General features: G+C 39.2%; 1 protein-coding gene and 3 pseudogenes across 3 annotated transcripts in view; 3 read left to right on the top strand and 1 right to left on the bottom strand.

The window, feature by feature from the left end:
- The window catches only part of rpl7l1 (ribosomal protein L7-like 1), a 27,021-nt gene extending 4,542 nt beyond the window's left edge, over positions 1–22,479 (bottom strand). The window contains exons 1-2 of the mRNA XM_088089753.1: positions 22,353–22,479; positions 18,445–18,553 (exon numbers count right to left, since the gene is read on the bottom strand). Coding sequence (XP_087945879.1) covers positions 18,445–18,553; positions 22,353–22,479 — 236 coding nt within the window. The remainder of the gene's footprint in view (positions 1–18,444; positions 18,554–22,352) is intronic.
- On the top strand, positions 6,777–8,340 carry LOC148186931 (uncharacterized; annotated as a pseudogene). Its single transcript, XR_015779145.1, has 2 exons — positions 6,777–6,835; positions 7,100–8,340. The product of XR_015779145.1 is annotated as an uncharacterized LOC148186931 (transcript).
- Positions 12,788–13,749, top strand: LOC148186930 (uncharacterized; annotated as a pseudogene).
- Positions 22,480–25,883: 3,404 nt separating the features above from the next.
- On the top strand, positions 25,884–27,473 carry LOC148186929 (uncharacterized; annotated as a pseudogene). Its single transcript, XR_015779143.1, has 2 exons — positions 25,884–25,965; positions 26,230–27,473. The product of XR_015779143.1 is annotated as an uncharacterized LOC148186929 (transcript).

Genomic DNA, 27,473 nt, shown 5'->3' with positions numbered 1-27,473 from the left:
AGTCTGTTTGTTTGACCCATCCACCACCATTCAATCAGATAGAAGAAATGAAACAGGTCTTGTGGCAGAGGTTGAGTGTGAGAGAGTGGAATTAATAATTAAATCAATAAATTCATAAATGCACAATAACCAACCCACTGAAAGGATAATGGTATCAGGCACAAAGAAAGATTCTCTGGAAGTCACATAATGATTGCACAATAACTGACTCGCTGTAGGGACAACAACAACAGCTACAAAGCCTGAAGCAATTAACGAACAAACAACTTGAACAGTTGATAAAAAAGATCAGTTTAAAGTTGGGGTTTAAAGGCCTCGTGTGTCTGATGTCAGCATGCAGGTTATCCCTGAGAAAGAGGCCACGGCAGGAAAAGTCTCTGCAGCCTGATGACTTGTGTTGAACTCTGTGGACACACAGGAGACCTGTGCTGTGAGAGAGGAGAGCATGTGAGGAAATAACAGGCTGAAGGAAAGGGGCATTGTTCAAAAAGGTCCTTAAATTCATTTGATGATGGCGTCTTTAACTTCTTTTTTACTTGGATCAACAACCTTTTTTTGTGATGTGTTCAAACTCCTTTCACAAATATTTAAATCTCTGGATTTTATATTTAGCTTTAGAGAGAACAGAGTCTGGAGTGGAAACCGTCACAATAAAGGTGCATTTAGCCCAAAGAAATCATACAGAATACTAAAACTTTATGATTGACCATAACTCATGTTAGGGAATATTTAAGTACCATACTGTGTGTACACAAGCTGGAGTTCAAATACATTCAAACAATCATATATTAACATTATTCTTTGTCGTGCAAAACATTGTGAGGCTTGACATTTATTTAACCCTTTATCTTTGTTTCAAGCTGGCACAGTAAAATGCACAAAAATGATGCTAAAGCTACTCTGCCATTGCACAACACCAAACCAAAAGGTTATTTTATGCTTCATTACTTTTGAAACCAAAATGTGAAGAAAATACAGGCAGTCATTTTGAATTTCTTCTCATAAATTCTATGATAAATGGCGCTAGGATTTGAGTGTGCATGCATGCATGTGTGTTCAAGATCTGCTTTTTTTCCTTAATATTCAGATCCTCTTCAAAGTCCTGCCAAAGATGCCATTACTATTGTGCAGGTGAGTCTTCCACAGAGCTGATACAAACGTGTGAACATATTGCCCCGCCCTCTCTCACAATTGTCAAATCCACCGCAAGAACTGATTTTTATTGAACAAATATTTTGGCCTCTGCTTGCTGTATTTCTTGCGGTAAACACAGTGTTGAAACCTGATGATTACAACCTCCATCAGTGGGGTCAGATGAGATGTTAATGCAGATAATTAAACTTCACCCCTAATAACATCATATATAAAACTTATTCAAACTCATTTTAACTTGATTTTAAATCATTTGAAATCATCTTTTTATTTCAGGACCATCAGGACATCTGCACTTTTGCTATTTTTAGTGGTGATTTTTAAGTTAAAATTTCTGTTCATCGTAATAATACTGTATAAATAAATAAATAAACACATAAGCTAGTATTGACCTTATTTCACAGGCTGAAGAACCCCTGGACTCACTGTGTCTCCCATTGTCTGACACCAAACCGACAAAGGGCCAAAGTGAAACAAGAACTTTTTTTTGGATGCTCACAAACATTTGAACTTCTAATGAGTGCTGTACTTTGAGGTATTATTTTGTTTAACCACATAAATCATTGTATGTAAGCTACATGAAAATGTGAAATGAGCTGGGGCCTCATGTACAAAGGGTGCGTACGCACAAAAACGTGGCGTACACTCTTTCTCACGGCAAAGTTCAGATGTATCAAGAGTGAAATGACCATGGAAATGTGCGGTGCCTCACGCCAACTTCATAGCTGGCGTACGCACGTTTCTACAGCCGTTGATACTTTGGCGACACTTAGAGGTGATCCTGGGAAACATGAGTGGATATAAAAGTGTGCGCAAAGTGGTGCAAAAAGTACCGCTGAAAACAATGGCAGCTTTAGCAGCATTAGAGGACATTGCAAATGGTGCAATTAGAAGAGAGCATGTGTTTCGAGACAGAGACGATGTACTGGCACACGATGACGACTGGCTCATCAGCCGCTTTAGGTTCCCGAGGGCAATCCTCGTGGAACTGTGCGCAGAGCTGCGGCTAGCCTTGGAGCGCAACACAGCCAGGAGCCATGCGCTGCCTGTGCCCATACAGGTGCTGACCACACTGGGGTTCCTGGCAACCGGGGCATTTCAGAGGGAGCTGGCCGACTGATCGGGACCGTGCCAGTCGACCCTCAGCCGAGCCATGCCAGCCGTGTGGGACGGAATTATCCGCATGTCAGCCAGATATATCAAATTCCCATACCATGCAGCTGAACAGGTCAACATTAAAGCGCAATTTGCAGCGAGAGCCGGTTTCCCTAATGTAATCGGAGCTATCGACTGCACACACATTGCTATAAAAGCACCGTCACATGATGAATTTGTATACGTGAACAGGAAACACTTTCATTCCATCAATGTACAGATCATATGTGATGCGCAAATGCAGTTAACCAACATTGTGGCGAGGTGGCCTGGTTCAACGCACGATTCACGCATTCTGAGTAACAGCATGGTTGGGAACAGACTACAAGCTGGCACTGTGCGCGATGGGTGGCTTCTTGGTAAGTAAATTTGTCGTGTAATTGTCCTAATATTAGTCCCTGTGATGCGCATTGAGCATGTGCGCCCCCAAATCATATCCCGTCTTCACCACATCATTACTAGTCAGCGGTTAGAGTTAGTGACTTGCTGTGTTTTGCTGGTTAAACTACAGTTTCAGATCTTTCTAACAAGCCCCTGTTTGTCACTGTGCGCAACGTACTCATGTTAATAACCCCGTGCGTAAAGTGTGCCTAAAGACTTATCAGCCTCACCTTCTCCCCGGTGCACTTCTGCACTAATTTGCAACAATAGTGTGTGATCCTTGTAAGTGTATGAACTTAATGAATGGGAGCTTAAAATCCCGTCTTACTCATCTTTTGTTTCTTATTTTCTGATCGTGCAGAGAGGGGAATCTCAGGTGCAGGGCTTATTTAAATATGATTTGCGTATTTAAATGGGGGCGTGGACAGGGAGTGGTCGGGTACTCCAACATATGCGCTCAATTCCACGCTGATTGGGATGTACAAAGGGAATGTGCTTGGATTCATGCGTGTGCACAGATTCATACATCAGGATTTTTTTGTGCGTACGACGTTTTCTGGATTTGAGCGTACGCCATGTTTCAGTAGGAAATCCACGCAAGTCTTTGTACATGAGGCCCCTGGTGATTGTGCTCGGTCCCCAAGTGAAGGAGTTCAGGTATCTTGGCGTCTTGTTCACGAGTGAGGGTAGAACGGAGCGTGAGATGGACAGACGGTTTGCTGCGGCAATACGCAGTGATGCGGGAGTTGCATCGGACTGTCGTGGTAAAGAAGGAGCTGAGCCAGAAGGCAAAGCCCTCGATTTACCACTCCATCTATGCTCCAATCCTCACCTATGGTCATGAGCTCTGGGTAGTGACCAAAAGAATGAGATTGTGGATACAAGTGGCCAAGAAGAGCTTCCTCCGGAGGGTGCATGGCTGGGCTCAGCCTCAAAGATAGGGTGAGGAACTCGGACATCCAGGATAATCTCGGATAAGCGAACGAAAACTGATGGATGGATGGATGGATGGATGGATGGATGGATGGATGGACTTGTTTACACTTTTTTTTAAGGTATGGAGTTTGATTATCATCCAATTCTTCATTTTAGTGAGACTGATCAGCTCAGCATGATAACCATAGGCTTCATGTAACCCATAAGGCTTATCATTGAACAGCATGTGAAAACTCCTCTACCCACACCTATCTGGTGACAGATTTGGGGTGGCTGCACCCATCGTATTGTTTTCACCTGAAAATGAGTCATAGATGTAAAATCCACAAATGGGCAGAAATAGCTTCGGTGGTGGGTGATACAGATGTTGACGTATCCGCTGCCAAACCACCAGAGTACCAAGCAGCTTCTCTCCCCAGGCTGTGAGACTCCTCGACTCCTCCTTCGACGCCAAAAGATGCAGCAGGATTTAGGGTCAACTTTAATTTTTACTTTGTACCTTGTTGTGTCAGAAATCCAGAGGGTGAGCTTCACACGGTAATCAAAACATAAACCGGGTTGCATCAGTACCTTGATGAAGAAAAATTCCTCCTCACACGTAGTGATTGCACAATAACCGACCTGCCGGAAGCCAACAGCTACAAGAGTTTTGAGTTGAGATTTGAAGGCCTCAAGTATTTCATGTCAGCATGGAGGTTATTCCAGAGGAAGGGGCCACGTCAGGAAAAGTCTCCATGTGGCAGACTCTGCATCCAAATGGCGTGAGATGTGAGCAGCTGGATATTTTAGCTTGATTTTTGTACAGTTGTGGTTATTTGAGATGCAGCACCCATCTTTAGATACAGTCTGTGGTTCCAACGGATTCTCATCCCAGGATATCAAATATTCTTCTTTGTCACGTAGTTCGACACTGACACTGAAGGCTGGTTAAAGCTGTCAGACAGTTGTGGTTAGATTTAGACAACCAAACTTGGTTAGGTTTAGAAAAAAACATGCTCTGGGTTAAAATAAGCATGTAATGTGTCATAAATATGAAATGAATGACTCTTTATTTTAAACATGTAAAACAAACAAAGGAGGTGCATCGGGTGGCTTAGTGGATAAAGCATGCACCCCATGAATAATGGCACTGTCCTTGACGCCGCGGATTCGAGTCCAGCTCGAGGCCGTTTGCTGCATGACATCCCCTGTCTTCCCCCCTTTCACACTGTTGATCTGTCCTATCTAATAAAGGCAAAAAAACGGTAAAGTGCAATGAACAAAAACAGACAGATCATAAAAAAGAAGGCCTATACAAAACCTATACATCAAAAAACAAATACTCATGCCGCTTAAATATCACATGTTCAAAAAGAAGTAGGAGGAATACACACTTAATCATTTCTACTCCCATATATACATTCACATTCTACATGAACGAATTTCCAAATTTTAGATACATTTGTTACGATATGGACAACTATCCCAGTTTTATATACAACACAATACAACTACCTCAAATTATATGTAACTTTAAAAAAGTTACATATAAGTCTGTTTGTTTGAGCCATCCACCACCGCTCCCAGCAGCTTCAAACAGATGCCAAAAGGCTGCCTTTGGCGTTCATATCACTAGCCAGGGGTGTGACAAAGCTGCCGTTTTTGACAACCTTGGAAAGAAAACAGGCTGCTCTTTCTCAAAGTCAAGTCGTGACAAAACAGTTATTATCGTGCAGGTGTGACTTCCACAGAAGTGAAAGAAACATATGAAAACATCCCCTGCCCTCTCTCGCCTGTTAAACCTGGCACAGAGCGGATTTGTAGACAACAAATATTTCAGCCTCTGCTCGCTCTATTTCTTGTAGTTAAAGTGTTTAACGCAGGATTACAACAAAACCGTTTACGTTCTGGGTTTCTATCTGTGAAAGTTAATTTTACAAAAATATCATGATTTGGTTCATAATAGATATGTAACGCATCATCAACCTGAGTGATGTTTGTACATCAACATACGTTCTCAACATATAAGTACTAATACGTTCAAACATCACTGACTTTTTGTCCACACAGCTTTGACTTTTTCGTTTCAGAGTGAGAATGAAGCTGAATTTACATGTTCAAGATAAATGACTAAATTAAATTTCTGTAGTATTGTATGTTTGTATCCTGGCATCTCATTTCAAGAAATACTTTTGTCTTTCATGGGTTAAAACAGAACATGTACAAAGCTTTTTTTTAAATGTTGAATTTCCCTTATTTAATGTGTTTTATACACTCTATTTTTAGCCTTATGTTTTACTAATATAGTCTCAGTGGGTTTTATTTCCATCTTATGTTATGCATTTCGTGCATTTCATTTTTATCCTTATTTTTATCTTACCCTTACTGGTATTATTTACGTGGGTTTTATCCATACGAAGATGCATGTATTACAGATATTTCAGCCTCTGCTCGCTGTATTTCTTGTTGTTAATGCAGCGTCACATGATTATCGTGTTTTAGTTGTCTATCAGTGTAGTTACATGTGAGGTCAGTACAGATATACAAAGATGTCTTTAACCTTATATTCCATTCTGTACAGACATTTTGCTACTAACTGGTTATTCGGGCTCTACATTTTATCATAATTCAATCATGTCTAAAAAATTTTTAGAGGTTGGAAAAAAAGTAACCATACTACCAGCAGACAAAGAGAGAGTCACTGTTATAATGAAAACCAAACCAGGAAACTTAAGTGAAGTCAGTTATCTGACACACCATATATAATTGGTTATTTTGCCTATTTTGTCCATTTATGATGTAAATATCTATGATTTTATCAAAATAAAAGTCTTGTACTACAAATCTACTCCTTTGAAACTGTGGTATTATCACATATTGAAGTATTGAGTTGCTTGTTTTATTGTCAAAGTGCATCTGAAAACTCCTCTCCCCACCTTTCTGAAAAGCGATGTGGAAATGAGCCATGGACATAAGAAGCACACATGGGCCAAGAGCCAAATAAGCTGTTTGTGAGAAAATGTAATCGAAGGCCATCAGCACATTCGTCTGAATTGACGAGTTAATCGGAATAACAAAATTCTTTGGAATATGACTCCTCAGAGACAGTGATTGTGCAAGGAGCTACAGCATCTCAGTTCTCTATTTAAAGGCAGCTTACCTGTGGTAAGCACGACCGGCATCAGCAGATCACTCGACTTCTTACTGACGATCACTGACTGTCAGCAGACACGTAAGTGTTCAAGAATTTATAGTTTTCTTGCAGGAAACTGTACCTGTGTCTATTTCACATCTGAATTAATTATATTCAGAGTAAATAGTGTTTTTGGTGCAGTATTATACATTCAAAATATAATTTACTCTGTATGTCATTCTGGTGGTCTGTCATTGGTGTGACAACTGATTAAATAATGAATCATAATTATATTGGAGCTCACCTGAAAAGGCACAGTCATGCAGCCGTTTACTCATGATTTGTCTTCTCTCTTTAATACAGTTACCCACAATGCCTATCTCAGAAATTGATGTGTCCATTAATCAAACCGATGAGGATAATCTCCAAGCAAAAGGGTTCATAATGATCAATGTGAATCTGAACAAAGGAGGTGGAGGAAATCGCGTCCTCCTTTGGTACAAAGAAGATTCTGGCCTGGGCGCAATCACCAGGATTCAAGTCTCATTCAATGATGAGATGGCTGATGGATTGAGAAGAGCAGGTTTCACAAGGGTCGAGAGAAATCTCAACGCAGGATCGGTCACCCGTGGTTCCCTCTACCTTTGGTACTTCAGAGGGAGGGAGAACCACAGTCCCATAGACAGAATTAATGTCACTACAGATCCAGACAATGAAGCCAGCAAGTTTAAATTTGGTTATGAGAGAGTGTCCTGTGATCTGAACCGTGGACCTACTGGGGACTGGATCCACATCTGGCTGAAGAGAAAGCAAAAAACCTACATCACTGAAGTTTTTGCCACCGATTAAATGCGGATCAGACGCCGACCTCTTCGAGGAAGGTTACATCCGTGTGGATGAAAACACCAACAGGGGTGTTGCAGGAGTGGACCCAGTCTTCATCTGGTACCTGCCGTCCACCGACAAAGAGGGTGCCATCACTGATCTGGCTGTCTCCACCACCAACAACGACTTTGAGCACTATCAGACGGTTGGTTACCAGTCGGTGAATGTTAACCTCAACGAGGGGACCGGAGGCAGCAAGGTGACCCTGTGGTTCAAGCAAGGAGGCGGCGCCCCCATCAAGACCCTCACTCTGCTTCTCAACCAAGCTTTGATGAAAGATTACCTCAAAGCTGGTCTCAATGTTATCGAAAGAAATCTCAACCAAGGCAATTCAGGCTTCCCTGAGTTCCTGTGTTTCAAGTAAAGCCTGAGAAAGCCGTCTTCATGGCAGCAGAGCTGAGAATTATCAACACTCTCTGAAGCACAAAGCAAATCCAACAACGTTGTCAAATCGCTTTGGTGATGGACTCTTTACCTTTTGTTTCTTTTTCTTCAATACATTAAACAAAGTGATTAATCATAGTACAGTAATACTACTGGGAATATCAGAAAGTATCAATGGTGAATGGGATTTATTGTTAAACATGTTAATGAAATCAAATAATTTCAAATGGCTGTTTTTCAACAATGATGTTAATGAATGATTGATTATTAAGACTCTGTATCACTTTCTTCTGAGTGTTTCCTGCTTTTCAATAAAGACAACTTTGCATGCGAAATGTGTTTGCTTCAGTCTTTACACAATAGAAACTTCACTGTAGTATTTTAGTGTTTTCATCATCTTATTCCCATCACTGTCATGCCAACAAATCAGCGCCCATATTTATCAAAGTGCTTAAGTTACTCAGAAGAAAAGTACAACAGTACTAGTATCAAAATATATTTAAATTACAAAGCATACTTCATACAGGATGGCCCAATTCAGAATAATATATTATCTGATTATATTTTAATTATTGATTCATTTATACATATATATCCCTTTAATGTAGTTTTATATTGTTTTGCAGTTTTTTATACTGCCAAGTAGCAAGGGATCAGTAAAGTCTTATCTTTATCTGTAACACTACATCATCATTTATATATTGATCAGGGCTGTACAGAGACCTTTAAAGGGCAGCTGCTCAAAGCTGAAAAGGGGACACATGAAACAATACTATAAAAACCAGCATCATTTACAGATTAACCTGCTGATTTATAACAGCTCATATTCAAACAGAGTATAACATGAACTCTTACAACAGACTGCCTCATACTGTTGTCATTGTGCCCAAGCTGATAAAATCAAAGGGAGATTATGATAAATATGAGGGCATTATGAGTGATGTCATTTGAGGTGACTTTCCCATTAAATTTTTCTTCAGTGAAATCACTTAAATATTTGACATAAACATTGAGAGGCTCATCCTGAACAGGAAAACCTTCTCAAATTTCATTTAGAGAAATAATCTGATGAAATTATGCTTGTGTTATATATATGTGTTGTAATTGGAAGTGCCTTTACACTTATATCTCTCTGGTCATAGTCAGAGTCGTCCTGTCAGCTAACCCATAAAGGACAGATTTTTATGACTGGTCAAAGATTATTAGACAATGTCAAAGGTGTAGATTTCGGGGGTGATGCAGGGTACATGGCCTCCTCAATATGTAGACATCAACACAATAAATTGGTGCATTAAATCCAGCAGTATGCAGGAAGTTAAGTGTTTAACTCTCACAGTGTTTTGGCAGAAAGCCCCAGACAGCCCGTTTCGTGCCCCACATTTCCACATAAATGAAACTATTTAGTAAAACTGTGTGTGCACACGATAGTGCACATTATTTGTTTGATTAATTCTTTATTTTTGTGTTTAAATGAATGAAAAAGGGGGAAATGTAACAGCATTATTCTTTGTTTAATATACATTTCTGAAGTGTAAGGTCTTTTTTGTAAACCGATGCCTTGTTTCAACCCAACACACTCAAAGGCACAAAATTAATGTTTAAGCCATCAAAAAAACATTTAAATGATGTTTCATTAGTTTTAAAGCCAGAATGTGAAGAAAATTCATGCAGCAATAAGGAAAGTATTTTTTTGAAATTCTGTAACAACTGATTGACTTGATATAAAACTCTGTGTGTGTGTGTGTGTGTGTGTGTGTGTGTGTGTGTGTGTGTCTGAATTCTGTTGTTTTTGCCTCCTGATAATCACACTGTTATCTCTATAATTCAGAGCAGAGGCGTGACTTCCACCGAACTGACCAAAACCTTTCATGGGATTACATGTGTTCAGCAGCAAAATTATTAATCAGAGGCTGTATTTGGGAATCACTTACTTCAGACTACGATGCTGTATGTAATACAGAGGCCTACTGCATAATTCTTGTTGAAGTTGTAGGCGGTTAAATAGGTTTATTTTGTATTACGCTGGGTACCGTCTCAGCTCGTCTGGGCAACATGTGTTTTCTTTGTATATTTATACTAAATAAAGAAGGATTTAAAAGACAACTCTGCCTCTTTTTGTTTTCTTTTAGAAAATATCAATAAATATTTTGAGGGTCCTGAGAATTATATTACCGTACAACATTGTTGTACTGACGATGCTCACATACCCTAACTTTTTATACTCGTGTCTGTATCACCTGTTTTCACATTCATACTACCATCTATACATCTTGTCCACTGTGCATTCACTGTATTCATAACATACCTCGTATTTTATTCTGTATGTCATACGTAGGTTTTTTTTAATTAAATATGATGTGTTATGTTAAAAATTAACTCACCAAACAGTTTACGCAGGTAGCAAACTGACAGAAAATGAATTCTCAACTATTTCAATAAACATTTAAGGCATTTTCTAATTCTTGCATAAGGTACTTTTGCAAAAGTAACTTTTAATACTTGAAGTAATTTTTTCTCACTATCCTTTTACTTCAGTAAGACTTTTACTTCTAACAGAGTATTTTCACAGTTTTGAATTAGTACTTTGTTCAAGTGAAGGAACTGCATTCTTCCACTGCTGATTACTGAAACCTGTGTATAGATTTTAAATTGTTATTTTTTTGTTTGATCTAATCTATATTTCTTGTAATGTTTTATTGTTTTTTAGCACTCAATCACTTTTTGCATTTTTCTATAGATTCTGACTCTTGAGCTGCTGTAACGTGTGAGTTTCCTGGTGTGGGATTAATTAAGTTTTATTTGATCTTATCAAATCTTTCAGGTTATAGGCTCGACTGCCTCAACACTATAAGGGTTAAAACAGTAGAAAACTTCCTACATCTCAATGCTGATAAAGAGGGAGGTTCTCCAGAAAAGTTCTTTCCCCTGATAATGCAAAGTATTGGGCCTATTTTCTCTGCTGCCCACTCAAAACCTGCATAATTTGGGAGTGACGGCAGACAACTGGGACTCACACAGATAATTCTGAAATCTAGATCAGACTAAGAAACAGCAAACAGAAAATCACACAGCCAAATCTAATATGCAACAAAGACTGAAGTGAAACCCTGGACTTAAATACAAAGTAGACTGACGAGGGGATGAAGTGCAGCTGGAGAAAAAAGGCAGAGAGGCTCAGCTGAGGAGAATAAGGTGATTGGACAGAGGAGCAGGCAGGGAGCTGATTGGCTGAGAGGAGCAGAGGAGCAGGAAGGACTGAGGAGGCTGATGCAGGACAGGTGTGTCGATGAACAAATGAGGAAAAGCAGCACAAGAGGTGAGGGGGGGCACAGTAAACTGAAACCCAAAGCAGGAAAATAAAAAGCAATAGATAAAAATGTGATGGATACGTTGTTGACAAACCAATTTGCTCACAATAAAGCTCCTTGCCCTTTTATCCAGTGCTCCATGAAACATGCGCAAAACCAACACATGTTGAATGTTTCACCTTGCACATAAATAAGGCTCTTGATACTGTACAGTTTACGTTGCTACTGTTGCTGCACTTTTGTCCTCTATATGAATGGTTATAATTTTTTTTATATCTTTCTTTGTCTTTTTCTGTCTTTCTTGATATTACTGTCCTCTGTTACCTGGACCATGGATGTAAATTAGCCATCCTTCCTCTGACATATTTAAATGTATATTTTATACTGATGTTCATTAATATGCTGTGTCCCTTTTAAATAACATTAAATTATTAATATAACAGTTTGCAAAGTTGTGCTCTGGAGATGCCTGCAAAAGACAATCCTGCAATTCTGGCTGGATGGACAAACACATCTAATTTTAAACTCTATGAAAGACTTAGATAACAACAGCTTTGTGGATATGCACAAATATGGCAGCACTGACCATTTCAAGAAGGACGAGGAAGGAAAGAAAGAGAAAGTCCAGTGCATCGTCTGCACACAGCAATATTTTGTGTCACCTGCCTTTATCCCGGGTGTTGTCCCTGATTATTTGTGCTAGTGGCTCAATACAGATGGCAAAGAGAACGAGTGATGATGGACAGCCTTTGCATGTTGCTTTCTAAAGTTAAGGGCTCAGAGGTATGCTCATTAACCCTGACTGGAGCTCTAGGATCTGAGTATAGCATGCAGGTAAATGAAATACTGCTGTCACCAAAACCAAAGAGGATTTTTATTTTTGACAAAATGTAATAGGTTCACATCATGAATTAGTGCATAAAAATTACCAGAATGGAGGAAAACTAGTGATTGACTGAAAGCTTTCTGGCAGAGGCCCCCCAAACCCCCTGTTATCTTTTTTACCAGCAAGTTTAATTTACACTGAACTGATGAAAACACTTCATTGGAACTTGGGGGGAAAGAAGTGAGGTGAGTTACATCATCTCATTTCTCTATAAAAAGGCAGCTGACTTGTGGTAAGTACAACCGAATTCATCAGATCACTCGACTTCTTACTGCCGATCATCAACTGTCAGCAGACACGTAAGAGTTCAATCATTTGTTGTCTTCTAGCATTATAGCAGAAATTATTCTCTTTCAGATCTCAATCGATTATATCCAGTGTAATTAGTGTAACTGGAGCAGTATGCAACACATTGAAAATATGGTTTACTTCTGATGTTATTATGGTGATCCATATTTCACCACTGATGTAATGATAATAACATTATAATGATTATATAACTGATTATATTGGAGCTCACCTGAAAAGGCACAGTCATGCAGCCGTTTACTCATGATTTGTCTTCTCTCTTTAATGCAGTTACCCACAATGCCTATCTCAGAAATTGATGTGTCCATTAATCAAACCGATGAGGATAATCTCCAAGCTCAAGGGTTCACAATGATCAATGTGAATCTGAACAATGGAGGTGGAGGATCTCCCATCTACCTTTGGGTCAAAGAAGATTCTGGCCTGGGCGCAATCACCAGGGTTCAAGTCTCATTCGACGAGGAGACGTCTGCTGGATTGAGAAAAGCAAAGTACACAAAGATCGAGAGAAATCTCAATGCAGGAGCGGCCCGTTATCCCCTCTACCTTTGGTACTTCAGGGGGTCCGGGAAGTACCACAGTCCCATCGTGGACATTGATGTCACTACAGATCCAGACAATGAAGCCAGCAAGTTTAAATTTGGTTATGAGAGAGTGGCCTGTGATCTGAACCGTGGACCTACTGGGGACTGGATCCACATCTGGCTGAAGAGACAGGAACAAACCTACATCAGTGCGGTCGATGCCACCGATTCCTCACGGATCAGGCGCCGACTACTTCAAGCAAGGTTTCATCCGTGTGGATGAAGACACCAACAGGGGTGCTCCAGGAGCAGACCATGTCTACATCTGGTACCTGCCGTCCACCGAGTCCACTGAGGCCCTCAATGATCTGGCCGTCTCCACCAGTAAAGACGACTTTGAGTCCCTTCAGGCCAAAGGTTACCAGTCGGTGAATGTTAACCTCAATGAGGGGACCGGAGGCAACAAAGTGACCCTGTGGTACAAGCGGGGAACCGTCAGGCCCATCAAGACCCTCACTCTGCTTCTCAACCCAAATTTGGTGGCAGATTACCGCAAAGCTGGTCTGAATGTCATCGAGAGAAATCTCAACGAAGGCAATAATGGCCGTGTTGAGTTCCTGTGTTTCTACAAGTGAAGCCTGACAAAGCCGCCTTCATGGCAGCAGAGCTGAGAATTCTCAACACTCTCTGAAGCAGAAAGCAAAGCCAGCGATGCTGGAAAAGTATTTTGGTGATGGCCTCCTTAAACTTTTTTCTGCATTAGCTTTCTTTCTTTCTTTGCAATATACAAAAAAAAGTGATGAATCATGTTTCAGTAATACCAAAGGTAATATGAAAAAGTATCAGTTGGATATTGGCTCCAATGTTGAACTTAATGTGGGTGAAATCAATCAGATTATGGAGTGGCTGTTCTTCAACAATGATTTTAATCAGTGATTGAATATTAAGGCTCTGTATCACTTTATTCTCCACATTTCCTGCTTGAAAAATAAAGACAGCTTTGCATGTGAAATGTGTTTGCTTCAGACTTTATGCTAAAGAAACTTCACTTTGAGGTTTTCCATCATCTTATACCCATTACTGCTATCAGGCTGACAAATCATTGCTCATATTCATCAAACTACAGCAGCCCTGGTGGTCAAAACACAACATTTCAGAATAACCTATTTCAGAAAACACTACAACATTTCAGAAAACAATTTTTTTTTTTTTGGAAAGCACAAATTGTTGGAAAAAACATTTACAAAAGTAACATTAACATTTAACAAAACATGACAGCATTTCAAAAAACACAGAGTAAAAAATATATTATGTGTTTTATGAAATCTTGTGTTTGTAAAATTTTGTAGAGTTTTCTGAATTGTTTTTTTTTTCATGTTTTGACCCCGAGGGTCACTGTATCCAACTCCTAAAAGTTACATTTGGACCTACAGTAATAATCGTTGAGTCAGGACCCCTTTAGTCAAGAAAAACACTTCTCAGGAGCTTTTAGATTTAGCTTATTGCAGTTATTAGTATTTGGTGGTATGGCTCTGTTCTGGGGACCCCCTGCCCTTCCACGTGCTTACGTGGAAAGTGCTAAACAGGACAGCACACATTCCTGAGGCAGGGCAGCAGCGGCAAAAAGAAAAGATCAAAAAAACCCACAGAGCAGGCACCAATGACACAACATCATAGATCAAGTCAGAACGGCACACAGGAGGAGGTGGAGAGGAGGAGGGCGCAAAAGCGGCATGCAGAGGGAACAGGGAAGAGCAGGCGGGCTAGAGCAGCTTAAATAAGGTGAAACAAGTGAGTTAAGTGAATCAGATGCTAAGAGGCAAATCAGCTGGCTATCAGCTGATGATGCTTACATGATGATCAGCTGATATCAACAGAAGCAACGCTTGACACCGTGGCCTGCCTGAACTAACGCTATGCTCAAAAAGTCCTCAGATATTTAACTTGCAAAATGTAAAAGTAAACATTATCCAGAATCTGTCAGAATCATATAGGCCTGCTGTATATTATATGATTAGAATTAAAGATGCATTCATATGTACATTACTTTAAGGAAGAATTTGTATTATATTGTAGGCTGTTTTTTTGTTAAATGGTTTATAGATCTGGGTAGAAGGTATTAATGCAGTCTAATCTTTATCCATAACAATGTATTATTCATATGCTGATTACATTTTATTTGTATTATTGGTATAATAAGTATAATAAATGAATGCATGAGTAAAGCACAAGTTCCTCAAAATGGCACTGAATTACAGTATTTGACTAAATGTTTGCTAACTGTCCATCAATAAAAACACTTCAATACTTGTTTTCTCAACAAGTCACATGAAAAGGTTGAAACATAAATAACACTAAATTCTTTAAGACCTCTCTATGATGTTCTTTTGGTTCCCATGACAATGTCTAATTTTCTTTTAAAGGGGTCAAAAATACATGTTGTAGTTTTCACCAGTGTAACTCAAAACAGCAGTAAATAGTGTATTTACTGATGACTTTTTTCAGCTGTGGATCTGGTACTCTAGTGAGTATTTTCCCAGCAGGACAATGTATGTGGGGTTGAGATCATATAAAATATAGTGTGTGTGTGTGTGTGTGTGTGTGTGTGTGTGTGTGTGTGTGTGTGTGTGTGTGTGTGTGTGTGCTCATGGTAACAGAGGAACATGTCTCACTGTGAGGTTCACTTCTGTTTTCATAGTTTTTGGACAACAATGGAGGTCTATACCACAGAGAAATAAGCTTTGAATGCACAGATAACACTTGTGAGTGTGTTACATTCAGAGCTGCTAGTTTTGGTCTGGTCAAGGAAATTGTCGACAATAATAAAAGTAAAGTAAATGAACAGATTTATACTTTAAATAATGACCTTTCCCCACAGCTTGTAAGAACACCTAAAGGTGTGAAATGTATTTTTCATTGATCTCTTAAGTACACCAATTAAAAAACAACAACAAAATGCTTTAAAGGGTGCTAAGAGACTCTGTCTCGCAGCTGAAATGGAGCTGTATCATGTATCGTTACATCATTCATTATTAACAATATCTAAACTACTAAACAAAACACATACACAGCAAAATGTTCAAAATTTCCTTTCAATCCTATTTCTCTTTTGCAATAGAATGCTCTGATTATTGACAATACTGTTTTTCAGTTTTTGCATTTAAATTACAAATTTACATGCTGACTGAGATTCTTCAACTTGATTCTATTTGATTAAAACACAGAATGTTTGTAAAGAGAGACGACATGACAGCTCCACAATAGAGAAGCCAAAATATCTCAGTCTCCTGTTGGCTGCAGTATAGGTCATAACTCCCACCCCCTTCATAAAGTCAAATAATTTTCCCCCAAAGATGGTTTCTGTAGTTCTTGTCACTCTGAGTTCATTTTTCTGATAAGTTTTAAATGTTATTTGATGCTATAAAAAGGAGGAATTGACATCATGATTGACAACTGTGTGTGTGCTTGTGATTGATGTTGTCAATAAATTATTGGATGTTAAGGCTCTGTATCACTGTATTCTGGATATGTCCTGCTCGTCAGCAAAGACAGCTTTGCATGTGAGATGTGTTTGTTTCACAACGTTTTGTTTTTTTTTCCTCATCATGTTCACTTTAATTTTTTTCATGTGTTTTCATCATCTTTTCCCCATCACTGTTATCATGCTCACAAATCTGGGCCCACAGTCATCTCACTGCTAAAAGTTACATGTTGGACTCTCAGTGATCTTTCACTTGAACAAAGACTGCCATCTACTGGTTACCTGTATCAACACAACAAGCCAATTGCAAGAAGTCTTGTCATGTTTGGTAGGATTTTTTGTTCTGAGCAGCATATCACTATGCTTGTCCAGTCATGTTTTTATCACCTAATACATTTTGCAAAAATAAGATCTACTTGAACTTTTAGACGTGCAGACACTGTTGTACTTGCATTGCATTATTCCTGTCTAAACCAAAACACTTTAAAACAACAACAGATTGTGAACAAATTCAGCTGCTATGCTGTTAACCAAGAACAGTACATTCACACCAAAACAGTTGTAGAAACTTGACTTTGGCTCCTTGTTTGGTTTAGGATTCATTTAAAGATTACTTTCAAGGCTCCTCATGGCCTGACTCCAGATTATGTTTCAGACCTTTAAATTCTTTATGAAGCTTTGCATCGTTTGAGATCCTTGAGCAGAGGTCTTTGGTTTGTTCCCAAGTCAAGGCTGAAGAGTGAAAGGGACAGAGCTTTTGAAATGAAGGGCCCAAGGCTCTGGAACGATCTACCTGAGAGTATAAGGTCGTCTGACTCAACATCTTTGTGTCTTCCTGCTTATGTCCTACAGATTATCGGGTCAACAGATTATCGGTCTGGCCTACTAATAGAGATGATATTTGGCATTTTGCTGATTATCTGTAATTGTGTTTTATTTCATGACCGTTGGTGAAACATAATTAATTAAATAGGGCAAAAATGTGTCAGCATGGGAGGAACTTTTACTCTGTGAAACCTCAGGGAGCTATTTTAATTTTTCTTTTGTTTAAATTTTAGCTTGAATTTATATTAAAAACAAAGTTGCTGTGAACTTGCTGCAGGCCCATTTAATGTTGAAAGGTGCAGTTTGGATTAAAAACTTGCTAAAGTTTTTTGTTGGAGTTTGTTACAATCCAAACTCTGAACATCAAGAGAAAGGTTTTCATTTTCATTTTAAATGCATATCAGATGCATTTACATATTCCAAAAATGACAATATTATGAATTTCATACTGGTCATATAAAAAAGATATTTCTCTCAGATATTTACAAGAAGACCTTTTAAAAAATGTAGCATTTCCAGATTAAGACATGTGGGATATGCTAAGATAATTCAGGTTTTAGCAGCAATCACTGCACATGTACACAGCGCATTCAGAATATTTGTCTCTATTTATATTTTTACAGCAACTGAGAGATGAGAGAGAGTTAGAGATGCATGCCCCCCAAAATAGCCCACATTTCTGGTCAGAAGGAGAAACACTGCTACTTTTAAACATGTCTTGGATATCAACAGGTTTTTGGATACAAATATCACAAGGCTGCCCTTTTCAAGAAGAAGGAGGCTGAAGTATCGAAAGAGGGAGGCTGTATCTGCACAGTCTAATACGTCCACCACCAGAGGAAAACAAGTGACAGCCATTCCAGTTTTCCACATGTTGACGTGATAAGCGAAATGTTAATCGAAGCATGCACTGCTGCATGTAAAACGGGAATATTCATGTTCATTGTAAACAGCTTAATGAGAATATTGTCTTTATTTGAACCAAGGGCCAAAATGAATATTTTGTGCCAGTAACCACAGTCAGCGTTTCACTGAACTCCTGAAGAGATGAATGCAAAATGTAACCAAATGTAGCTGAACTCTGACCTTTGAGTCAAAGTACTCACTCTCTGATGCGGACAGCGAAGGCGAGCTTGTTCTTAGCAGGAGGCAGAGGAGGAGGCGGCCTGTGTTCAGATCTCCGGATGCGAGTTTCATCACGATTCTTATTTGAGTCTTAGGCTGCGGTCGAATACCTCTTTTTGCTTGGGAAGGTTCCTCACTGAGTGAGATGAACCGGAAGTACCTGAGCGGCTGCCATGATAAAAAGCTGTTCGAATTCTCCTAATATTAAGGAAAGGTGCGTCAATGCTGGAGCATCCTATACTAAAGGAAAGGAGAGAATCCGCCCCACAATTCTTTGCGGCCACAACTTTTAAAGTGAGGCGCGACGTCGGCCGCTATTTGGGAGATCAACTGTTTCATGCTTGTTTTTTTGCCCAAAAAACTTCAAAACACTGTCATGTGAACATGGAGCTGTTTACTGAGCTGTGTGCTGCTTCCTAAGCTTTTATACACACAGGCTTATAGTCACATCTGTGCCCTGACTTCAGACTACAGGCCTATATTTATCAAAAAAAACACATTTGTTATTATATATCATGCTATTTGTTTTATATATATATATATATGCATATTTTATATAATTATTTTCTCATCATGTTTTATGTGTATTTAATATTTACTACTGACTGTTGTCTCTAATAGAGCTTCTAGTGAAAATATAGCGACAATACACGTCTGTAGCCTATAAGATCAGCATCAGCACATTAACCACAACACCAGGGATTGTTTTAAGACAAATGATGTTTCCAATTCATCACGTTTGAAACGTAAGAATGATCGTATGTACAGAGTAGTGGATCTAACACATCGTATGCCTACATATTTTCATATTTATTAGGCTAATTTCATGAAATCATATAAGTATTCACGACAATAAATATGAGGGAAAGGAGCGTGAGTGTGAGCAACCATCTCACATTTTACTTCTGTGACTGGCAGCCTATATTCCTCTTTATTTTTAATTATCACCTTGGTAATGATGTAATATTTTTCACCAGGGTTTTTAAAAGAAAACACAAATAAAACAATTCCAAAATAACCTTTTTTGCTGCATTAAAACCAATCCAGGGAGGATGTGCGTTTTTTGTAGTCCATCATGTGAACAGTGTAGTTTCATCACAATACCTCTTTTTGCTTCAGAAGGTTCCTAACTGAGTGAGATGAACCGGAAGTAGGCTACCTGAGCGTCTGCCATGATAAGAGCTGTTCGAATTCTCCTAACATTAAGGAAAGATGTGTCAATGCTCCCTTTATAATACAGAAAAGAAGGTGTTTTGCGGGTGCTTTGACGCTCACAAAAAAGTTAGGAGCTGCATAACAGTGGAGGCATGTTAATGAATTTCTTGCACACTGGGGAGGGGCTTTTATTTTGGCCTAATTGAGGCAAATGCAACTTGAAATGGTGGTATTTCATATTTACTTTAAAAACATCTAAACCCAAAAAGACAATTATTGGACACGCCTGCCTCTTTTTGCACCATCCCTCCTCTGTCATAAATATCAAACAGTGTCTGAGCAGGTGTGTCTGGTGTGCAGGATTTAGTGGCATCTAGTGGTAAGGTTACAGATTGTAACCATGTGAAACCTCTCATGTGCTTTGTGTGGAGGAGAACTGTGGTGGGCGAGCAAGAACGCCAGCGACCGTCTGGAGCCGGTGTCTTTTAGACCTTCCTGGACACACAGACATCTTATAGATGCTGTGTGGACAGGTATGATGGAGCTTTAGGGCCACACTGAGGAACTTTTTTTACTCTTTTTTAGACTTCAAAAATAGAGTTGTAATATTATGAGAAAAAAGTCACAACATTATGAGAATGAAGTCATAGTTTTATGAGAAAAACAAGTAGGAATACGAGAATACTAATTCTTCAAATCATATGTAACTTTACATCAAAACAGCTTTGACTTTTGGAGTCACACAGGTCACAAACAGCCCAGCTGAAAGTCTGTTTGTTTGACCCATCCACCACCATTCAATCAGATAGAAGAAATGAAACAGGTCTTGTGGCAGAGGTTGAGTGTGAGAGAGTGGAATTAATAAATAAATCAATAAATTCATAAATGCACAATAACCAACCCACTGAAAGGATAATGGTATCAGGCACAAAGAAAGATTCTCTGGAAGTCACATAATGATTGCACAATAACTGACTCACTGTAGGGACAACGGCAACAGCTACAAAGCCTAAAGCAATTAACGAACAAACAACTTGAACAGTTGATAAAAAAGATGAGTTGAAAGTTGGGGTCTGAAGGCCTCGTGTGTCTGATGTCAGCATGCAGGTTATCCCTGAGAAAGAGGCCACGGCAGGAAAAGTCTCTGCAGCCTGATGACTTGTGTTGAACTCTGTGGACACACAGGAGACCTGTGCTGTGAGAGAGGAGAGCATGTGAGGAAATAACAGGCTGAAGGAGATCAGACACACGGAAAGGGGCATTGTTCAAAAAGGTCCTTAAATTCATTTGATGATGGAGTCTTTTTTAGTTGGATCAACAACCTTTTTTTGTGATGTGTTCAAACTCCTTTCACAAATATTTAAATCTCTGGATTTTATATTTAGCTTTAGAGAGAACAGAGTCTGGAGTGGAAACTGTCACAATAACGGTGCATTTAGCCCAAAGAAATCATACAGAATACTAAAACTTTATGATTAACCATAACTCATGTTAGGGAATATTTAAGTACCACACTGTGTGTACACAAGATGGAGTTCAAATACATTCAAACAAACATATATTAACATTATTCTTTGTAGTGCAAAACATTGTGAGGCCTGAGATTTATTTAACCCTTTATCTTTGTTTCAAGCTGGCACAGTAAAATGCACAAAAATGATGCTAAAGCTACTCTGCCATTGCACAACACCAAACCAAAAGGTTATTTTATGCTTCATTACTTTTGAAACCAAAATGTGAAGAAAATACAGGCAGTAATTTTGAATTTCTTCTTATAAATTCTATGATAAATGGCGCTAGGATTTGAGTGTGCGTGCATGCATGTGTGTTCAAGATCTGCTTTTTTTTCCTTAATATTCAGATCCTCTTCAAAGTCCTGCCAAAGATGCCGTTACTATTTTGCAGGTGAGTCTTCCACAGAGCTGATACAAACGTGTGAACATATTGCCCCGCCCTCTCTCACAATTGTCAAATCCACCGCAAGAACTGATTTTTATTGAACAAATATTTTGGCCTCTGCTTGCTGTATTTCTTGCGGTAAACACAGTGTTGCAACCTGATGATTACAACCTCCATCAATGGGGTCAAATGAGATGTTAATGCAGATAATTAAACTTCACCCATATTAACATCATATATAAAACTTATTCAAACTCATTTTAACTTGATTTTAAATCATTTGAAATCATCTTTTTATTTCAGGACCATCAGGACATCTGCACTTTTGCTATTTTTAGTGGTGATTTTTAAGTTAAAATTTCTGTTCATCGTAATAATACTGTATAAATAAATAAATAAACATATAAGCTAGTACTGACCTTATTTCACAGGCTGAAGAACCCCTGGACTCACTGTGTCTCCCATTGTCTGACACCAAACCGACAAAGGGCCAAAGTGAAACAAGAACTTTTTTTTGGATGCTCACAAACATTTGAACTTCTAATGAGTGCTGTACTTTGAGGTATTATTTTGTTTAACCACATAAATCATTGTAAATAAGCTACATGAAAATGTGAAATGAGCTGGTGATTGTGCTCGGTCCCCAAGTGAAGGAGTTCAGGTATCTTGGCATCTTGTTCCCGAGTGAGGGTAGAACGGAGCGTGAGATGGACTGACGGTTTGCTGCGGCATACGCAGTGATGCAGGAGTTGCATCGGACTGTCGTGGTAAAGAAGGAGCTGAGCCAGAAGGCAAAGCCCTCGATTTACCACTCCATCTATGCTCCAATCCTCACCTATGGTCATGAGCTCTGGGTAGTGACCAAAAGAATGAGATCGTGGATACAAGTGGCCGAGAAGAGCGTCCTCCGGAGGGTGCATGGCTGGGCTCAGCCTTAAAGATAGGGTGAGGGACTCGGACATCCAGGATAATCTCGGATAAGCGAACGAAAACTGATGGATGGATGGATGGATGGATGGATGGACTTGTTTACACTTTTTTTAAGGTATGGAGTTTGATTATCATCCAATTCTTCATTTTAGTGAGACTGATCAGCTCAGCATGATAACCATAGGCTTCATGTAACCCATAAGGCTTATCATTGAACAGCATGTGAAAACTCCTCTACCCACACCTATCTGGTGACAGATTTGGGGTGGCTGCACCCATCTTATTGTTTTCACCTGAAAATGAGTCATAGATGTAAAATCCACAAATGGGCAGAAATAGCTTCGGTGGTGGGTGATACAGATGCTGACGTATCCGCTGCCAAACCACCAGAGTACCAAGCAGCTTCTCTCCGCAGGCTGTGAGACTCCTCGACTCCTCCTTCGACGCCAAAAGATGCAGCAGGATTTAGGGTCAACTTTAATTTTTACTTTGTACCTTGTTGTGTCAGAAATCCAGAGGGTGAGCTTCACACGGCAATCAAAACATAAACCGGGTTGCATCAGTACCTTGATGAAGAAAAATTCCTCCTCACACGTAGTGATTGCACAATAACCGACCTGCCGGAAGCCAACAGCTACAAGAGTTTTGAGTTGAGATTTGAAGGCCTCAAGTATTTCATGTCAGCATGGAGGTTATTCCAGAGGAAGGGGCCACGTCAGGAAAAGTCTCCATGTGGCAGACTCTGCATCCAAATGGCGTGAGATGTGAGCAGCTGGATATTTTGGCTTGATTTTTGTACAGTTGTGGTTATTTGAGATGCATCACCCATCTTTAGATACAGTCTGTGGTTCCAACGGATTCTCATCCCAGGATATCAAATATTCTTCTTTGTCACGTAGTTCGACACTGACACTGAAGGCTGGTTAAATGTGTGGGAATATCTACATGAATGTGTGTGTTTTGTTGCATACGTATATGTGGGGGTGGGAGGGTCAGGCTGTCTGTATTTTTCTTGATTTTCTTTGATGTTTTTCATTTCTGTTATTGTTTTTAATCTCTGTTAGGCACTTTGTGTTACTCTTTGTATGAAAAGTGCCATACAAATAAAGATTTGATTGATTGATTGATTAAAGTTGTCAGACAGTTGTGGTTAGATTTAGACAACCAAACTTGGTTAGGTTTAGAAAAAAACATGCTCTGGGTTAAAATAAGCATGTAATGTGTCATAAATATGGAATGAATGGCTCTTTATTTTAAACATGTAAAACAAACAAAGGAGGTGCATCGGGTGGCTTAGTGGATAAAGCATGCGCCATGAATAATGGCACTGTCCTTGCCGCCGCAGCCGCGGGTTCGAGTCCAGCTTGTGGCCCTTTGCTGCATGGCATCCCCTCTCTCCCCCCCTTTCACACTGTTGATCTGTCCTATCTAATAAAGGCAAAAATGCCAAAAAATCTAAAATAAACAAAGCAAAACAAAACGAAAATAAAAGCAAACAGACTTTTCAGTAAAGTGCAATGAACAAAAACAGACAGATAATAAAAAAGAAGGCCTATACAAAACCTATACATCAAAAAACAAATACTCATGCCGCTTAAATATCACATGTTCAAAAAGAAGTAGGAGGAATACACACTTAATCATTTCTACTCCCATATATACATTCACATTCTACATGAACGAATTTCCAAATTTTAGATACATTTGTTACGATATGGACAACTATCCCAGTTTTATATACAACCCAATACAACTACCTCAAATTATATGTAACTGTACATGAAAACAGCTTTGACTTTTGGAGTCACACAGGTCACAAACAGCCCAGCTGAAAGTCTGTTTGTTTGACCCATCCACCACCGCTCCCAGCAGCCTCAAACAGATGCCAAAAGGCTGCCTTTGGCATTCGTATCACTAGCCAGGGGTGTGACAAAGCTGCTGTTTTTGACAACCTTGGAAAGAAAACAGGCTGCTCTTTCTCAAAGTCAAGTCGTGACAAAACAGTTATTATTGTGCAGGTGTGACTTCCACAGAAGTGAAAGAAACATATGAAAACATCCCCTGCCCTCTCTCGCCTGTTAAACCTGGCACAGAGCGGATTTGTAGACAACAAATATTTCAGCCTCTGCTCGCTCTATTTCTTGTAGTTAAAGTGATTAACGCAGGATTACAACAAAACCGTTTACGTTCTGGGTTTCTATCTGTGAAAGTTAATTTTACAAAAATATCATGATTTGGTTCATAATAGATATGTAACGCATCATCAACCTGAGTGATGTATGTACATCACCAACATACGTTCTCAACATATAAGTACTAATACGTTCAAACATCACTGACTTTTTGTCCACACAGCTTTGACTTTTTCGTTTCAGAATGAGAATGAAGCAGAATTTACATGTTCAAGATAAATGACTAAATTAAATTTCTGTAGTATTGTATGTTTGTATCCTGGCATCTCATTTCAAGAAATACTTTTGTCTTTCATGGGTTAAAACAGAACATGTACAAAGTCTTTTTTTAAATATTGAATTTCCCTTATTTAATGTGTTTTATACACTCTATTTTTAGCCTTATGTTTTACTAATATAGTCTCAGTGGGTTTTATTTCCATCTTATGTTATGCATTTCGTGCATTTCATTTTTATCCTTATTTTTATCTTACCTTTACTGGTATTATTTACGTGGGTTTTATCCATACGAAGATGCATGTATTACAGATATTTCGGCCTCTGCTCGCTGTATTTCTTGTTGTTAATGCAGCGTCACATGATTATGGTGTTTTAGTTGTCTATCAGTGTAGTTACATGTGAGGTCAGTACAGATATACAAAGATGTCTTTAACCTTATATTCTATTCTGTACAGACATTTTGCTACTAACTGGTTATTTGGGCTCTACATTTTATCATAATTCAGTCATGTCTAAAAAATTTTTTAGAGGTTGGAAAAAAAGTAACCATACTACCAGCAGACAAAGAGAGAGTCACTGTTATAATGAAAACCAAACCAGGAAACTTAAGTGAAGTCAGTTATCTGACACACCATATATAATTGGTTATTTTGCCTATTTTGTCCATTTATGATGTAAATATCTATGATTTTATCAAAATAAAAGTCTTGTACTACAAATCCACTCCTTTGAAACTGTGGTATTATCACATATTGAAGTATTGAGTTGCTTGTTTTATTGTCAAAGTGCGTCTGAAAACTCCTCTCCCCACCTTTCTGAAAAGCTATGTGGAAATGAGCCATGGACATAAGAAGCACACATGGGCCAAGGGCCAAATAAGCTGTGTGTGAGAAAATGTAATCGAAGGCCATCAGCACATTCGTCTGAATTGACGAGTTAATCGGAATAACAAAATTCTTTGGAATATGACTCCTCAGAGACAGTGATTGTGCAATGAGCTACAGCATCTCAGTTCTCTATTTAAAGGCAGCTTACCTGTGGTAAGCACGACCGGCATCAGCAGATCACTCGACTTCTTACTGACGATCACTGACTGTCAGCAGACACGTAAGTGTTCAAGAATTTATAGTTTTCTTGCAGGAAACTGTACCTGTGTCTATTTCACATCTGAATTAATTATATTCAGAGTAAATAGTGTTTTTGGTGCAGTATTATACATTCAAAATATAATTTACTCTGTATGTCATTCTGGTGGTCTGTCATTGGTGTGACAACTGATTAAATAATGAATCATAATTATATTGGAGCTCACCTGAAAAGGCACAGTCAAGCAGCCGTTTACTCATGATTTGTCTTCTCTCTTTAATACAGTTACCCACAATGCCTATCTCAGAAATTGATGTGTCCATTAATCAAACCGATGAGGATAATCTCCAAGCAAAAGGGTTCATAATGATCAATGTGAATCTGAACAAAGGAGGTGGAGGAAATCGCATCTTCCTTTGGTACAAAGAAGATTCTGGCCTGGGCGCAATCACCAGGATTCAAGTCTCATTCAATGATGAGATGGCTGATGGATTGAGAAGAGCAGGTTTCACAAGGGTCGAGAGAAATCTCAACGCAGGATCGGTCACCCGTGGTTCCCTCTACCTTTGGTACTTCAGAGGGGAGGGGGAGAACCACAGTCCCATAGAGAGAATTAATGTCACTACAGATCCAGACAATGAAGCCAGCAAGTTTAAATTTGGTTATGAGAGAGTGTCCTGTGATCTGAACCGTGGACCTACTGGGGACTGGATCCACATCTGGCTGAAGAGAAAGCAAAAAACCTACATCACTGAAGTTTTTGCCACCGATTAAATACGGATCAGACGCCGACCTCTTCGAGGAAGGTTACATCCGTGGTGGATGAAAACACCAACAGGGGTGTTGCAGGAGTGGACCCAGTCTTCATCTGGTACCTGCCGTCCACCGACAAAGAGGGTGCCATCACTGATCTGGCTGTCTCCACCACCAACAACGACTTTGAGCACTATCAGACGGTTGGTTACCAGTCGGTGAATGTTAACCTCAACGAGGGGACCGGAGGCAGCAAGGTGACCCTGTGGTTCAAGCAAGGAGGCGGCGCCCCCATCAAGACCCTCACTCTGCTTCTCAACCAAGCTTTGATGAAAGATTACCTCAAAGCTGGTCTCAATGTTATCGAAAGAAATCTCAACCAAGGCAATTCAGGCTTCCCTGAGTTCCTGTGTTTCAAGTAAAGTCTGAGAAAGCCGTCTTCATGGCAGCAGAGCTGAGAATTATCAACACTCTCTGAAGCACAAAGCAAATCCAACAACGTTGTCAAATCGCTTTGGTGATGGACTCTTTACCTTTTGTTTCTTTTCTTCAATACATTAAACAAAGTGATTAATCATAGTACAGTAATACTACTGGGAATATCAGAAAGTATCAATGGTGAATGGGATTTATTGTTAAACATGTTAATGAAATCAAATAATTTCAAATGGCTGTTTTTCAACAATGATGTTAATGAATGATTGATTATTAAGACTCTGTATCACTTTCTTCTGAGTGTTTCCTGCTTTTCAATAAAGACAACTTTGCATGCGAAA

Source organism: Plectropomus leopardus, chromosome 16 (assembly GCF_026936395.1).
Source record: "Plectropomus leopardus strain MGB_pleo_1.0 chromosome 16, ASM2693639v1, whole genome shotgun sequence".
NCBI lineage: Eukaryota > Metazoa > Chordata > Actinopteri > Perciformes > Serranidae > Plectropomus > Plectropomus leopardus.
The sequence above is the reverse complement of the archived record's forward strand: the minus strand, read 5'-3'. Positions and strand labels throughout refer to the sequence as shown.